Raw genomic sequence first — 17,601 nt, 5'->3', positions numbered from 1 at the left:
AATATTAAATTGTACAAATGAAATCATATTAAATTGTACGAATGAAATCATACTAAATTGTACGAATGAAATCATATTAAAGTGTACGAATGAAATCATATTAAAGTGTACGAATGAAATCATACTAAACTGTACGAATGAAATCATATTAAAGTGTACGAATGAAATCATACTAAATTGTACAAATGAAATCATATTAAATTGTACAAATGAAATCATATTAAATTGTACGAATGAAATCATACTAAATTGTACGAATGTAATCATATTAAATTGTACGAATGAAATCATATTAAAGTGTACGAATGAAATCATATTAAAGTGTACGAATGAAATCATACTAAACTGTACGAATGAAATCATATTAAAGTGTACGAATGAAATCATACTAAATTGTACAAATGAAATCATATTAAATTGTACGAATGAAATCATACTAAATTGAACGAATGAAATCATATTAAATTGTACAAATGAAATCATATTAAATTGTACGAATGAAATCATACTAAATTGTACGAATGAAATCATATTAAAGTGTACGAATGAAATCATATTAAATTTTACAAATGAAATCGTAGGAATTCATACGAATTAGCCACTAATTCAAAAAATTTAGAGTTGCCATGAGATTATGAGATTTTTTCTCCTTTCCCAGATTAGCAAGCAAACAACAGTGCAGCATACTATTTTGGAAATGCTTATTGTACCACGTGATACACACTACATAGTGCATACCTCACAGTGCGCTAGTATTGCTTTGCGAACGCAGCCACACACACAGAGGTCAGTTCAAGCTGGTTTTTCCAGGATTCCTCTGTAAAGCAGTGTGTGGCGCGTCCCGCCTTCAATTCCCCCCCACCTCCATCTGCGCTGTGGTACGAGCCAAAGCCGAGTGAACCAGAGCGTCCCGAAACACACTGACAGAGGGAGAGAGTGACTGCATGAAGAGGGTTTTATCCTGAGATCACACACAGAAGGACTGCGCACTACACACTGCGTCCTGTAAGCTCTGCATGCGTCTCTGCTGCTTGTGTGTGTGTGTGTGTGTGATGCTTTATTTGCACTGGACTTGGATATTTGACTGGAATGTTATGAAACGCGTCACATGATCACTTTAAAGGCACACAATTCTTCAGTGTTTGGGCAAAAAAGTATGGTGATATCTACTTTTGTTTTCTTTTTGAATCTTCAGAATAGATGTGATGGATAACGGTGCGCTATACTGTGTGTGTGTGTGTGTGTGTGTGTTGTCATGTATGTCATCAGCAGATGCACTTGAGTTGTTTTTGTTTAGACAGCAGCATCAGCCGCTCTGCTTCAGACGTGAGGAGGTTTTAGACTTTGAACAGTGTCTTTGGAGGTTTCTAGAGTCCTGCTGCTTTTAGACGCTTGATGAATCAGACTTGTGAAGCAGGACTAATTATGTGTCGTTGTTGTTTTGGGGTAATTATTATTGTAGGACTCTTGCTCTGTAAGTAGTTTCTAATCTAGGACATCCTGTACACAGTTGTGTTGTGACTGATCTCTGTTGCTGAAGAGTTGTAGGTCATTGCTGGAACCGTGCTAAGTGGTTACTAGGGCACGGCTTGGATCTTAAAATACTAACATTCTGGGGGGATTGTTGCTGTAGCTGGTTGCTTTGAGGTTGCTGGGGATTGTGGCCTGTTGCTAGGAGGTTGCTGGGGGTGTCGCTTGTTGCTATGAGGTTTCTGGAGGTGTGGCTTGTTGCCATGAGGTTCTTGGAGGGTGTGGCTTATTGTTATGAGGTTGCTGGGGGTTTTGGTATGCTGTTATGAGGTTGCTGGGAATTGTGGCTTGTTGTTATGAGGTTGCTGGAGGGTGTGGCTTGTTGTTATGAGATTGTGGCTTGTTGCCATGAGGTTGCTGGAGGGTGCGGCTTGTTATTATGAGATTGTGGCTTGTTGCCATGAGGTTGCTGGGGGTGTGGCTTGTTGCCATGAGGTTGCTGGAGGGTGTGGCTTGTTACCATGAGGTTGTTGGAGGGGTGTGGCTTGTTGCCATTAGGTTGCTGCGGGTGTGGCTTGTTGCCATGAGGTTGTTGAAGGGTGTGGCTTGTTGCCATGAGGTTGCTGGAGGGTGTGGCTTGTTGCCATGAAGTTGCTGGGGGTGTGGCTTGTTGCCATGAGGTTGCTGGAGGGTGTGGCTTGTTGCCACGAGGTTGTTGAAGGGTGTGACTTGTTGCCATGAGGTTGCTGGAGGGTGTGGCTTGTTGTTATGAGATTGTGGCTTGTTGCCATGAGGTTGCTGGGGGTGTGGCTTGATGCCATGAGGTTGCTGGAGGGTGTGGCTTGTTGCCATGAGGTTGTTGGAGGGTGTGGTTTGTTGCCATGAGGTTGCTGGAGGTTGTGGCTTGCTGCCATGAGGTTGCTGGAGGGTGTGGCTTGTTGCCACGAGGTTGTTGAAGGGTGTGGCTTGTTGCCATGAGGTTGCTGGAGGGTGTGGCCTGTTGTAATGAGATTGTGGCTTGTTGCCATGAGGTTGCTGGGGGTGTGGCTTGATGCCATGAGGTTGCTGGAGGTTGTGGCTTGTTGCCATGAGGTTGCTGGAGGGTGTGGCTTGTTGCCATGAGGTTGTTGAAGGGTGTGGCTTGTTGCCATGAGGTTGCTGGAGGGTGTGGCTTGTTGCCATGAGGTTGTTGAAGGGTGTGGCTTGTTGCCATGAGGTTGCTGGGGGTGTGGCTTGTTGCCATGAGGTTGCTGGAGGGTGTGGCTTGTTGCCATGAGGTTGTTAAAGGGTGTGGCTTGTTGCCATGAGGTTGCTGGTAAATGTGGCTTGTTGTTATGAGGTTGCTGGGGGTGTGGCTTGTTGTTATGAGGATGTGGCCTGCTGCCGTGAGGTTGCTGGAGGGTGTGGCTTATTGCTATGAAATTGCTGGGGGTGTGGCCTGTTGCTATGAAGTTTCTGGGGGTGTGGTTTGATGCCATGAGGTTTTTGGAGGATGTGTCTTGTTGTTATAAAATTGCTGGGGGTGTGGCTTTTTGCTGGAAGGTTGCCAGGGTTGTGGTTGGTTGCTATGCGGTTGCTGGCGTTTGGCTGGTTGCTATGCGGTTGTTGGTGTTTTTGTCAGGGACTGTGTGTTTCCTGTGTTCTTAAAGGCAGCAGCACTTCAGACTGAAGCTGAACTACATCATTATAGGCTGTAATGAATAACAGTGTGTGTGTGTGTGTGTGTGTGTGTGTGTGTGTGTGTGTGTGTGTGTGTGTGTGTGTAGATCTGTGTGGCTCTGTGGATTCCAGGCCTCTGATGTCCCAGCGCTCTCTGCCCGTCACCCCAGTCTCACACAAACACCTGCCCATCGACCTGCGCACATCTATGGACGGAAAATACAAGGAGATCGCTGAGGTGTGTGTGTGTGTCTACTCTTCAGTGTGAAACTGTGTGTGTGTGTGTGTGTGTGTGTATGTGTGTGTTAACCTGTGTGTATGTGTTGCAGGAGCTGCTGGCCAGGAGCCTGACGGACAGTGACATGCGCTGCGCTCCGTATGAGTTTCCTGAAGAAAGCCCCATCGAGCAACTGGAGGAGAAACGCCACCGTCTGGAGCGGCAGATCAGTCAAGATGTCAAGTAAAACACACACACACACACACTCAAAAAAACACACAAATGAATGCTCACACAAACATTCACACAAACACACAAACACACATTTGCACAAACAAACAAACAAACAAACAAACAAACAAACAAACAAACAAACGCATGCATGCACAAACACACGCACAAACACTCACAACATACATGTACATCCACAAACACACACACACACAAACATACACATGCATGCACATACAAAAAAGCACTCACACAACAACACACACACACAAACATGCGTGTACACACAAACACAAAGACGTACACATGCATGCACACAAAGACACACAAACACTCACACACAAACACATACAACACACATGCACATGCACAAACACGGCCACACACACACATGCATGCACATACACAAAATCATGCACACCCACGCAAACATATGCACACACACACACACGCCATACATGCGCATGCACAAACACACACAGACACATACACACAAACACATGCACATATAGAAATGCACGCACACACAGAAACATGTATATGCGTGCGCCCACAAACACATGGGCACATACATGCACGCACACACTCACAGCCAAACACAGACACACGCTCACACACGGATGCATGCACATACACAAAAGCTCGCACACACACAAACACGCGTGCACAGACGAATACAAACACGCACACAAAGACCCACAAACATGGACAAACACACACACATACGCAAACACATGCACACACACACACACACACATGCATGCACACACACACACTCAAGCACAGACACACGCGCACACACAGATGCACGCACATGCACAAAAGCTCGCGCACACACACACACACACACATACACACACACACACACACACAAATACATGTGCACAGACGTGCACTGACACACAAACATGGACAAACACACACACATACGCAAACACAAACACATGCGCACACACACACACACACACACACACACACACACACACACACACACACATGCATGCACACACACACACACAAATACATGTGCACAGACGTGCACTGACACACAAACATGGACAAACACACACACATACGCAAACAAAAACACATGCGCACACACACACACACACACGCACACACATGCATGCACACACACACACACACAAATACATGTGCACAGACGTGCACTGACACACAAACATGGACAAACACACACACATACGCAAACACAAACACATGCGCACACACACACACACACACACACACACACACATGCATGCACACACACACACCCAAGCACAGACACAAGCGCACACACAGATGCACGCACATGCACAAAAGCTTGCACACACACACACACACACACACACACACACACACAGACAGACACACACACAAATACATGTGCACAGACGTGCACTGACACACAAACATGGACAAACACACACACATACGCAAACACAAACACATGCACACACACACACACACACACACACACACATGCATGCACACACACACACCCAAGCACAGACACAAGCGCACACACAGATGCACGCACATGCACAAAAGCTTGCACACACACACACACAGACAGACACACACACAAATACATGTGCACAGACGTGCACTGACACACAAACATGGACAAACACACACACATACGCAACTACAAAGACATGCGCACACACACACACACACACACACACACACACACACACAGATAGACACACACACAAATACATGTGCACAGACGTGCACTGACACACAAACATGGACAAACACACACACATACGCAACTACAAAGACATGCACACACACACACACACACACACACAAAGACACACACGAAGACACACACACACACACACACACACACACACAGAGTCCTAAGTCCTGAGGATGTGAGGTGTGTTTGTGTCGGCTCATCTAAACACTTCAGTGCAGCTTCACTGTCATTCCCTTTAACTCATCAACTGTTATGATCATATACTGCAATAATAAATGTCAGATTATGAAACATGTGTAAATGCAGCAGTCGTGCACAGATCCTCTCTGTCTCTGAGATGAAATAAATGAATGTTTGGAGGAGGAAACGTCACGCAGACGCAGAGATTCCCGCACAGCGCTGCACTTGTTTGTGTTTGCGATCCGTGTGAATTCTTCTGCTTTGAAAACACTGACCTAGAACATTGACAATCGCACACACTTTGGCTGCGTTTCAGTGTGTGTGTGTGTGTGTGTGTGTGTGTGTGTGTGTGGCTTACAGATGCTTAAACACACACTCTTGCTGCCCGGTGGAGAGTCTCAGATTCCCTCTGCTGCATTTTAAATGAAAGTGCTTTACAAAAATCAATCCCACTGATTAATGCTCTGCTCTCGTCTGTGTGTGTGTGTGTGTGTGTGTGTGTGTGTGTGTGTGTGTGTGTGTGTGGTACTCACTCAAATCTGCTGCTTCGCCTCACGTTCTTCAAGGCTTGAGCCCGAGATTCTGGTGCGAGCCAAACAAGACTTCATGAAAGTAGATAGCACAGCCGACCTGGAGTGAGTGTTTTCCGTCCGTTTATCTCTCCGTCTGTCCGTCTCGCCATCCCTCCATCTGTCCATCCAGTCATCTCTCCAACTGTCCACCTGTCTTCTAGGTTTTGTGTTTTTCTAAAAGTTCTTTTAACTTCTAAAGTTCTCCAAGTTCTAAATACTTTTCTGTTTTTTCCAAATTCTCAAGTTCAAGTTTCCTCCAGTTTTATTACAGTTTTTCTTGTTTGCTTTGATGCAGTTGTCAACTGAAACTCCACATTTTCAAAACAGTTAACACACAGGCCTAAACAGCGGCACTCATGGTCAAAATGAAACATTATGCTTGCAAAATGCACATACCGTGTCAAAACATTTAACATATGCAACAAAAGCTAGTTTTACCTTCAAACAACACAACTTGCAAACAAGTATATGAGCTCTTTCAATTATTCATTAGACAATGGACAACAAAAAACAAAATACAGAACTGTGAGTGAATTCTATTTGGGCTGTCAAATTGGCCTTTTTGCAAAGAATTGGATCAAGAATAAGATGTGCTTTGATTAAACTTATATTGAATTCATGACATTTTTCAAACTGTGGCTGAAAAATAAAATACCGTAAAAAAAATAAAAATAAAATTTAAAAAAGAAAAAAGTAGCAGAAAGCAGAAAAAAGAAAAAAACTAATAAAATATTGTAAATATTAGAGAAAACACATGTAAACCAATATACAGTCAAATATATTAGGAGTATAGGAAATAGCCACTATTGACCTCCTCCATCCATGCTGGCACAGAACAACACAGACCTTCCACCATTTTAATGTTTGCAGACTGATTGCTAATTGAAGATTTGTGTGAAGGAGTGTCAAATCGGTGCTTCATTGAATTCATACTGATCTTGGTAGTTTCTAATGGTTAGGAATAGATGGTTTCTGTTTGGTTACCATAGCTAAAACAATAGAGTTTGGACTGCTTGAATGACATCTGTGTTAACTGTTTTGAAAAATGGTGCGGAAAATGTGTCAACCCAATGAGAAAGGGTTTACACATTTGCAAGACCGGTCTTCTGCTCTGCTGGGATAGTGAAAATGAAAATGAAGTGGAACTTAGTTTCTTTAACCAGGTCAAAGCAAACAAGAAAAACTGTAAGCGCTTTGATTGATATGTTTTATCAAGTTGATTAAGTTCCACATTTCCTTCAAGTTTTACATTTAACTACATATTCTTTTAAGCTTTAAGTTAAGATTAGAGTTCTCCAACATCTTTATGTTTTCTTCAAGTTCTTTAAGTTTTTCAAAGCTCTTTGAGTTCAATTTCTACATTTCTGCGAGTTCTTCAAGTTTTTAGTTAAGATTTTTAAAAGTTTTCTCCGAGTTCTTTGTTTTCTCCAAGTGTTTAATGATCTTTGTTTTCTTCAAGATTTTTAAGTTAAATCTTTTCTACAAGTTCTTTATGTCCTTTATTTTTGCCAAGCTCATTGGGTTCTAAGTTCTAAGTTTACTCCACATTGTTTAAGTTCTACTTTTCCTTCAAGTTCCACACTTTCTACAGTTTCAAAGTTCAAGTATTTCAACTACAGGTTTTCTCAAACAGTTCTGTAAGTTATTTTCAATTATTTTGAGTTCTATTTTTCAAGTTTTAAGTTTCATAGTCGGCAGCTCGCTCTCTAGCTAATTCTCACATGGTCGCCCACTGAAGCTAAGCAGGGCTGCGCCCGGTCAGTACCTGAATGGGAGACCACATGGGAAAGCTAGGTTGCTGCCGGAAGTGGTGTTAGTGAGGCCAGTAGGGGGCGCCCAACCTGTGGTCTGTGTGGGTCCTAATGCCCCAGTATAGTGACGGGGACTCTATACTGCTCAGTGAGCGCCGTCTTTCGGATGAGACGTTAAACCGAGGTCCCGACTCTCTTTGGTTGTTAAAAATCCCAGTATGCTCTTCGAAAAAGAGTAGGGGTTTAACCCCGGCATCCTGGCCAGATCTGCCCACTGGCCTCTGTCCATCATGGCCTCCTAACCCTCCCCATATCATGATTGGCTTCATCACTCTGTCTCCTCTCCACCAATCAGCTGGTGTGTGGTGTGCGGGCTGGCGCAAAATGGCTGCCGTCGCGTCATCCAGGTGGATGCTGCACACTGGTGGTGGATGAGGAGATTCCCTCCCCATTGTGTGTAAAGTGCAATATAAATGTATAATAAATGTATAAAAGCGCAATATAAATGTATAAAAAATGTATAAAAGCGCAATATAAATGTAAGGAATTATTATTTTTAATATTATTATCCACATTTTTAATGTTTTGCTCAACTTCATCAATTTCTAAGTTTTCTATAAGTTCAAGTACACGTTCTACATATTCTTCAAGATTTTAACAATCTTTGTTTTTTTTTTTTTACAAGTTCTTTAAATTCTAAGTTTTTAGTTTTTTAAGTTCTTGAAGTTTTCTCCAGGTGTTTAATGTTCCGTTTCCTCCTGGTTCTTTAAGTTAAACTTTTTCTGCAAGTTCATTTGGTTCTTTTTTAATGTTCTAAGTTTTCTACAAGTTCTTTATGTTTTGTCGAAGTATTTAAATTCTTTAAGTTTTTTAAGTTAGGATATAAGTTCTTCAATGTTTTCTCTCAGTTTTTTTAATTTCTAAGCTTTATACAAGTTCTTTAAGTTCTTTGTTTTCTCCAAGTTCTTTATCTTTTGTCCAACTTTTTCATTTTCTACATGTTCTCCAATTTCTTAACGTTTTTCCAACTTTTTTAAGTTCTACATTTTCTTTAAGTTCATTATCTTCAGTTTCTACATTTAGTAAAAGTTCTTTTAAGTTGAGATTTAAGTTCAAGTTTTCTCCCAATTCTTCAATTTCTAAGTTTTATACAAGCTCTTCAAGTTTTTTCCAAGTTGTCCAAGTTCTTTAAGTTTTTCCAAATTTTTTGTTCTACATTTACTACAAGTTCTTTAAAGTTTTTAAGTTCTTCAACTTCAAGTTTTCTCTAATTTTTTTAGTTTCTAAGTTTCTTTCAAGTTCCTTAAGTTCTCTCAGTTATTTGGGTTTTTAGTTTTTCCAAGTTCTTTATGTTCTACATTTCCCACAAGTTCTACAAGTTCATTATCTTTTGTCCAAACTCTTCAATTTCTACATATTCTCCGAGTGTTTATTGTTCCCTGTTTTCTTCAAGTTCTTTAAATGAAACCTTTTCTACATCTTCATGCATTCTTTGTTTTCTCCAACTTCCAGTTTAAAAAATGTCCCACTTCTTAATGTTCTCATCCTTCTGTCTCTCATCATGTGTCTGTCTGCAGTTCTAAGTTTTCTCCAAGGTTTTTATGTTGTTTGTTTTCTCCAATTCCTTCAAGATCAAGTTTTAATTTCCTTCTAAGTTCTTTAAGTTCTTGTCGGTCTCTTATTACATGTGTCTGCCTGCAGGTATCTGAAGGACAGTCAGGAGGATACAGTCGACTATCCTTTTATCGAGCGAGAGACGGTGACGGAGAGAGAGTTTCAGCGGGTGTCCATCTCAGGAGAAGAAAAGTGTGGGGTGAGAGTGACAGAAAAACGAAATAAGCAAGGAAATCGTGTCCATTAAGATCTAAGTTCTGTACACATTTTTAAAAGTTCTACATTTTCTTAAGTTATATGCTTTTTTAAATGTCTAAGTTCTTTAATTTCTAAGTTGTAATGCTTATCTTAGTTTTTAGAAGTTCTACATTTATTTAATTTAGATTTTACATTTACATTAAGTTCTACATTTTATAAAGTTAGACCTATTTACATTCTAAGTTCTTTAAATGCATTAATATTTTGAGGGGTTTTCTTCTCTGAATGTTTGTTGTTCTTCAATTCCTGTTTTTATCAACAGATGTTTAGATCTTATCTCTGAATGTTCTCAGGTTCCGTTCACAGACCTGGTGGACGCCGCCAAGTGTGTGGTGAAGGCTCTGTTCATCAGAGAGAAGTACATGAGTCTGTCCCTGCAGAACTTCAGCAGAACCACCGCTCGATGCCTGCGCGAGCTCAACGAGAGGCCGCTGGACACCAACATCTACGAGGAGCTACACGAGAGCCCCGTCGACTCCGGTCTGAGAACCACACACACACACACACACACACACACACACAACAACCTAATTATAGTTCTCCTTTTTACATTTACATTTAGCAAACACTTTTGTCCAAAGCGACGTACAATCGAGGAGGCATTCAGTGATTCAACAAGAAGAGGCAACACACACAACAAGTGCTGACAATACAAATCTGTCAACAGTGTACGTCAACACGGGGAGAACATGCAAACTCCACACAGAAACGCCAACTTGCACAGCGAGGACTCGAATCAGTGACCTTGCTGTGAGGCCACAGTGCTAACCACTGAGCCACTGTGCACACTTAGTTTCACTTTCAGTAGGTAAAGTGCATGCGCCATTGTCGACCAGAGCAAAGTTTAAAGTTTGCACAGCTTACATTCACAAAACCCCGTGTGATTAAAACAACATAATAATCTGAACTCTGAATATAAACTGTGCAAATGCAGTGAATGATAGTGAAAATGATGAGGAATTGTGTAGAAGATCACACCGTATGTCAACAGTAGTTAAACATGATGCCTATAGCTTTCCTTTCTATCTCACCTTCGTCTTGTGTGTGTGTTCGTGTCAGATGTGTCCGTTCACCCACCGGTGTCCAAAACACACCCGTACGAGGAGCAGAACCTGCCGTCTGATCTAGGATACAGCTGCGCGATGGTGGACGGAGTTTTCCACGTCTACACCACACAAAACCCTAAGGACAAGTAAGTTTCAAGCTTAAATGATGTTGGCTGCCTGTTCAAACCGCTTATTTGAAGAGTTCACACTCAGCTGATGGTTGATTATAAAGCGTGTTTGGCATGCTGTCCCAGGAGAGAGCCCTGAGCTTATAAGATCCTCGAGCCCGGGGCTCCCTCCTGTTGCGAGGCGAGAGGGGAGTTTGAGCTCAGGTAGATGTGGAGAACTCCCCTGCTGTAGATAATGAACAGATAGTGATCACTCTTAAGCGATAGCTACTGTCTATGGTGCCGATTTGGATTAGTCAATTAACAAGCTGCATGTTTTTGGACGGTGGGAGAAAATCGGGGAACCCGGGGGAAACCCACGTGAGCACAGGGAGAACGTATAAACTCCGCACAGAAACGTCAGCTGGATTGGTAAGGACTAGAAGTGACGTTCTTGCTGAGAGGCAACAGTGCTAACCACTGGACCACCGTGCCACCCATCTAGGAAAAAAGGAGGAGTAGGGGTGGAAGGGGGGAATCTTCAAAACGAAGGCTTGTATAGTGGCCTAGGAATCGTCTGATTGGTGAATAATCAGTTGGATAATGCGGGGCAGCTGCAAGCAATCATAAGCACGTGATCCTCTCGAAATTAGTTTATAAATAAACTCCACTTAAAGTGAGCCGAATCAACACAATTCTTGAGGATTTTTAGGGGACGACTTAATTGTTTTATGTTCAGGCCACTTAAGTTTGTAAAACTAAGTTAACTTAACTGGTTTGTGTTCGAACAACATGAAGGAATTATGTAATTAGGCCTGTCACAATAATCGACACACGGACAAATCTCACTAAGTGCTTTTCTTTTAGCATTACGCCCGTGTAACCAGCAGATGTCCTCAGTGTGCTGCATTTCTAGTGCATCTGACCTGTGAATCCAGCTCGTGTAATCAAACGATCACAGTCAGTACTACTACTACTACTAGGCCTGTCACAATAATCAATATATAATAATAATAATAATAATTCCTTACATTTATATAGCTATAAGGGGGGAAGGTTAGGAGGCCATGATGGACAGAGGCCAGTGGGCAGATTTGGCCAGGATGCCGGGGTTAAACCCCTACTCTTTTTCGAAGGACATCCTGGGATTTTTAACGTCCACAGAGAGTCGGGACCTCGGTTTAACGTCTCATCCGAAAGACGGCGCTCACTGAGCAGTATAGAGTCCCCGTCACTATACTGGGGCATTAGGACCCACACAGACCGCAGGTTGGGCGCCCCCTGCTGGCCTCACTAACATCACTTCCGGCAGCAACCTAGCTTTCCCATGTGTCTCCCATCCAGGTACTGACCGGGTGCAGCCCTGCTTAGCTTCAGTGGGTGAAGCACTGCCAGCTAGCTCTCTAATATATGGACTTATTGCACATGGACATAAGCTCATCTTTGCTGATGCAATATATATCGCCTATACATAAAAAAAACAATTCTACCAACATTTTAGCTGATCGCGCATCTCTATCTCTTTTGGGGGTGTCAAAGTCAATATGGTTAAAAAACACTCTAGTATATTTTGATGTTGGTGTCTGACAGCTGAAAATAGATCTGCTAGCAGATATCACAGCCTCTGTTAATTTATACCTTGTTACATTTATTATTATTATTTCTTTAGGATATGCCTTTTCACATTCTGACTCCAGTGCCTAATTAATAAACTGTTAAAATGACTGTAATTAAATGAAATACTCTTCAGAATATGATATGATGTGTTTCTTTAGAAGAGTGTACTTGCATTGTGATGATGTTATATTGTCATTCTGGCTTTATATGATGATGAGTGTCATTAAATGGTCTTAAAATGACAATAATATTGTATATCGCTCTATATTTTGGTGCAATATATATCCTACAACAGAAAGTAGATATCATGACAGGCCTATGTGTGGATACCCTGCATGTGTGTCCTCAAATCTGACACATTTAGCAGAGTCCACGTTTGGGGACGACCTAGAAAAAAAGTAGATCATGAAGACACACGAGCTGCTTCAAACACTCAAGCAGCCTTAAAAAAATGGAAGAATTATTACGATTTGTGTGGTCCATCAAAACATCACAGTAAACGATGCTTAATGATAGCTGTGCGAAGTTGTTTAGCAAATCTTTAACAAATGACTTTATTATTTATTCATTTTGAAATTTTTATTTATTTTTATGCATTGTTAACTATATATATATATATATATATATATATATATATATATATATATATATATATATATATATATATATATATATATATATGTATATATATATATATATTCATATACAGCTGAAGTCAGAATTATTAGCCACTTTTAGAATTTTATTTTCTTTTTTAAATATTTCCCAAATGATGTTTAAGAGAGCAAGAAAATTTTCACAGTATGTCTGATAATATTTTTTCTTCTGGAGAAAGTCTTATTTGTTTTGTTTTGACTAGAATAAAAGCAGCTTTTAATTTTTTAATCACCATTTTCAGGACAAAATTATTGGCCTCTTTAAGCAATTTTTTTTCAATAGTTTACAGAACAAACCACTGTTATACAATAACTTGCCACCCTAACCTGCCTAGTTACCCTAATTACCCTAGTTAAGCCTTTAAATGTCACTTTAAGCTGTAAAGAAGTGTCTTGAAGAATCAAATATTATAGTCAAATATTATTTACTGTTCAATTCAATTCACCTTTAAGTTCAGTTCAGCTCAGTTCAGTGTGGTTTAATATTCACTACTAAGAGTCCAAACACTGAAGAGCAAATCCAGCAATGCTCAGCTCTACAGAACCCAAACTATGCAAGCCAGTGGCGACAGCGGCGAGGAACAAACTTCACCAATTGGCGAAAGTGAAGAATTAAAAAACCTTGAGAGAAACCAGACTCAGTTGGGCACGACCTCTGGCTCCTCTGGCTAAACGTCTTGTGAAGAGCTGCAGTCAAGGTGCCAGAGGCTGCAGAATGCTGGACCTCAGCAAAGGAGTTGAGGAGTGGATCTTGTTTTGTTTATTGAAAGAAAATTGTAAAGATGCTACGACCACTCAAATGTAAAATCAAAATCAATAAAAAGCTTAATTACAAAAAAAAGGAAGGCTATTCCAGAGTTTGGGAGCCATAAATGAGAAGGCTTGACTTCCTTTACTTGACTTTGCTGTTCTAGGTACTACCAGAAGCCCTGAGTTTTGAGATCTTAAAGGGCGAATTGGATTGTAGCGAGACTGAAGGTTGGTTAGATAAACAGGAGCTCGATTATTTAGAGCTTTATAGGTAAGAAGCAATATTTTAAAATCAATACGAAACTTAACAGGCACCCAGTGTATTAATAAAAGACATATATTTATATATACTTTTTTTCAACTAATCGCCAAATAATTTTTAAAATGACCAACTAAACAAACAAAAACACAATTGCAAGGTAAGATATAACGTAATTGTTATTAATATTTTTATATTAATGATATTAAAAATAACAGTATCAGTTAAATTAAAATAAGCTTAAATTCATTACGAATTAAAGAGTCAAATTGATTCATAAATCTATAAAAAACAATTAAAAGCATTAAACAAAGGTTTCACATTTTATACAATACAAATAATAAATCATAACACAAACAATACTATATCAGTTTGGGCTAATATTAGAAACTAGAAATAGAAATAAAGCAAATAAACAATAACATCAGTAAAACTTACAGGGGTGTGTGCATGTCTAAAAACGCTCACTATGTAGTGGACTCGCTAGTGTTCAATCTGACTGAGCTTGTATTAAAACGTATCAAATGTCTGTCTTCAGTCAGTGTGTCTTACACTGGTTTGTTGTGTGTGTGTGTGGTTGTGTGTGTTTTCAGGAGCACTGAGCTGGACCTGCCGTATCCGGACCTGCAGGAATACATCGCAGACATGAACGTGATGATGGCGCTCATCATCAACGGCCCCGTGTGAGTCTCTGTTACCCATAATGCCCTGCGTTCGGCTGTTCTCAGAAGTGTCTTATATTCTGTCAGACCCTACAGGATTTCTACTGGACTAAAGTTATCTCTAGGTGAAATGACGGCATTCTGTATTTGGCTTTTCGCTTGTACAGTGCCTCTGAACTGTCAAAACACCTCTCAAATCGATTTTTTTCAGATGCGAAAACAAACAAAAACAATAAAACCAAACCCGATTAGATTTTTTTATGACGGATGAAACTTTCGAAGGCAGTGTGTTTCACACAACAAGAAGTCGAATGTATTTTTTAATATTCGAAAATTATGGATGAAAATTTCCAACCCAAGCTCATTCTGGAAACGTAGCCCCGCAGACGTTTCTGGAGACCGCGATTTACATGGCCGGAGGAATGTACGGACACGTTTAGTTTTTTTCGAGCGAACGCTGCGGGGCGATGTGGCGCCGCTCCTCCTCTTTGCGCTCGCCGGCTGACAGCTCCCCTCCGAGTGGAGGGCAACCAGTTGCAACCAGTTTGTCCGCTTAGCTCACATCGTTGCGTTGACGGAGCGGAGGCTCCGGAGGAGGAGGAGCCGGCCGTGGGGACAACGACCGGGATCGAGTCCGGGGAACAGCAGGTTCCGGAAATCAGGTAAGACAAAAAACAGAATCCAAAAAATAAGGGCGAGAACGCGGCGGGATCCGAAAATGTTGTCGAAATCGAAGACGAGGGCTTTTGCTTTTTTTTTTTCTGGACAGCTTTTGCGAACCGTCGCTCGGGTTTAGGCAAGGAGGAGGAGGAGGAAGAGGAGGGCGGCCGGGGCGGCCGATCTGGCGGCTTCTCGCGCGAGACAGCGCGGGCACGAACGGAACGCGAACGGAAAAGCGCGCACAGCGGCCTCTCGCGGATCCGCGAAAAACAAAAAAACGCTCGAATACGTACCTCCCGGGACGTATCTCGTGGTCCGCTGAAACGTCCGCGGGGCTACGTTTCCACTATGAGCCTGGGTTGAAAATTTCACATTCAGTGTGCAATAAGCTTTAGGGTGGAACTATATAGAGTCTCTCTGTTTCTCTCAGTGTTAAAAAATGATGGAAGAAATAATGCGGCAACGATTCTCATTCACTTAGAATGGGTGACATCAAGCGTTGCCGAACTGAATTGTGGATCTGTCGGCGCCACTTCAGTGGCAGTGCTCGCTGCAGAAGTTGGGAATTTCTCAACTTTTCAAGCGCCAACGGAAGCGTCAGCCAATCAGATCGCTCTATGTAAATACACCAGCTCTGACAGTAGCCGTTTGCAGACTAATTTCATTGGCTGACGCTGCTATGATGATCGTGTAAGGCCTAACTTCAGACACGCCCTCCGTCAAGCGTTGAAGCTAAAGCCCTGTGTGAATCTGCAGTAATAAAATAAATGAGCAATATCACACTCGTAGCAGTGTGATTTGGCTGCATATCGGCACTGGTGGGACACGCCTCCCACCAGTGCCGATATGCAGCCACATCGCACTGCTACGAGTGTGATATTGCATTTATGCAACAGTTTGACGGCATAACCCTGCATTAAAAAAAAGAAAATCAAACACACAGAGTCTAAAAAATACTAAGAGGAACTACTTTCTTCCGCCATTCATTCACATCTGCAGCTGACGTCAGAACAGCAGAAGCCGCTGCTCATTCACCAACGTCTCTGTAGAGCTAGTGTCTGAATGATTCTCCAGCGTAATGTCTGAAGTGATGACAAGACGGCTGATTTTGCTCACATTTAAAGATTATTAACCTTATTCTAAAATGCGGAAGTGCGCCTGTTTTCGCGATTGTCTTAGAACTTCCGATTCAGTCGCCTATGGGAGAAATGACAAGGAATAATAAACGGCACAAAATGGCCAAACTACTTGCTCAACAAACAAATGTTTGCATGACTACACAGATCAAGTAGCATAATATAATAAGAAAATATTAAATTGCAACATCAAGCAGCGTAACGAGCAGTTGTTAACGTCAAAAAATGAATGGAAGTGAATGTGAGCGGAAGTCGCGAGACAAAAATATTCAAATGGCAGCGCCCGCTCGTCAGCTGAGAATAAGGTGAATAAGGCTGAACAGCATGAAATGCCATCAGTCTACAGAGATTTCCCAGCATATCTCCGTTGAAATCACAATAAATAACCCAGAAAAAGACAAAGCAAATCAAACACTAGCCGATTACTAGTGAAAAGATAAACTCAGGGTTATACAAAGAGTGGCCAACACACACATACACACATTCCTAATATCCCATTAAAGTCCCATCTTACACTCAATACACTACAATTACTATGGTATAATTACAGAACTACAACATACAAGAGAGAGAGATCGACTTAGAGTGTCACTCACCTGTTTAATAAGGATTTATTCAGCTGTAATTTAAAACAACACAGTGTTTTTCCTCCTCTAAGGATTATTATGTGGTCTCTGTCGCCATCTTGTGGCGGAACATTAACAGTTTTTGCTCTGCTCAGCATGATAGGCTGATGGATGCTACGCACTGTCTCTCAGAAATTATAAATATTTAAAATAAGCTCTATCCTTATAAATAATCTGCTTAGTTGCAATCTAAACAACTACATTCTCGACTAAAAAAGCCTCGATAGTACATGATGTTTTCTAGCAGCTGTAATATTTGTCATATTGTAGTGAGTTTATTGATCTGCTGTCACTCTATGTGGGCGGAGTTATACACAAGGGTAAAGAGGCTGTACGAATACTGTATATACTGATCAGCCAATCAGATTCAAGAACCAGACAGAACTGTTATAAATAAAAATAAATGATTAATGTGTGAAAAA

General features: G+C 41.2%; 1 protein-coding gene and 1 long non-coding RNA gene across 12 annotated transcripts in view; one reads left to right on the top strand and one right to left on the bottom strand.

Annotated features, from left to right (window-relative positions):
* ampd2a (adenosine monophosphate deaminase 2a) overlaps positions 1 to 17,601 on the top strand; it is a 45,236-nt gene that overhangs the window by 10,655 nt on the left and 16,980 nt on the right. For 5 of the 11 annotated variants that reach the window (XM_073936862.1, XM_068216380.2, XM_068216379.2 and 2 more), the window contains 7 exons: positions 3,237 to 3,367; positions 3,459 to 3,589; positions 6,032 to 6,100; positions 9,490 to 9,601; positions 9,954 to 10,140; positions 10,720 to 10,852; positions 14,689 to 14,778. In XM_073936862.1, coding sequence (XP_073792963.1) covers positions 3,269 to 3,367; positions 3,459 to 3,589; positions 6,032 to 6,100; positions 9,490 to 9,601; positions 9,954 to 10,140; positions 10,720 to 10,852; positions 14,689 to 14,778 — 821 coding nt within the window. In that variant the 5' untranslated portion in view covers positions 3,237 to 3,268. Of the gene's footprint in view, positions 1 to 925; positions 1,155 to 3,236; positions 3,368 to 3,458; positions 3,590 to 6,031; positions 6,101 to 9,489; positions 9,602 to 9,953; positions 10,141 to 10,719; positions 10,853 to 14,688; positions 14,779 to 17,601 lie in introns of those variants that run through there. The other 6 variants (XM_073936865.1, XM_073936863.1, XM_009295793.4 and 3 more) reach the window with 4 other exon arrangements.
* Positions 15,171 to 17,594, bottom strand: LOC141380125 (uncharacterized). Its single transcript, XR_012397610.1, has 3 exons — positions 16,875 to 17,594; positions 16,287 to 16,556; positions 15,171 to 16,157 (listed from the first exon to the last, which is right to left on the bottom strand). It is a non-coding gene; the product is annotated as an uncharacterized lncRNA (long non-coding RNA).

Source organism: Danio rerio, chromosome 22 (genome assembly GCF_049306965.1).
Source record: "Danio rerio strain Tuebingen ecotype United States chromosome 22, GRCz12tu, whole genome shotgun sequence".
NCBI lineage: Eukaryota > Metazoa > Chordata > Actinopteri > Cypriniformes > Danionidae > Danio > Danio rerio.
This window is presented reverse-complemented; position numbering and strand designations above follow the sequence as displayed.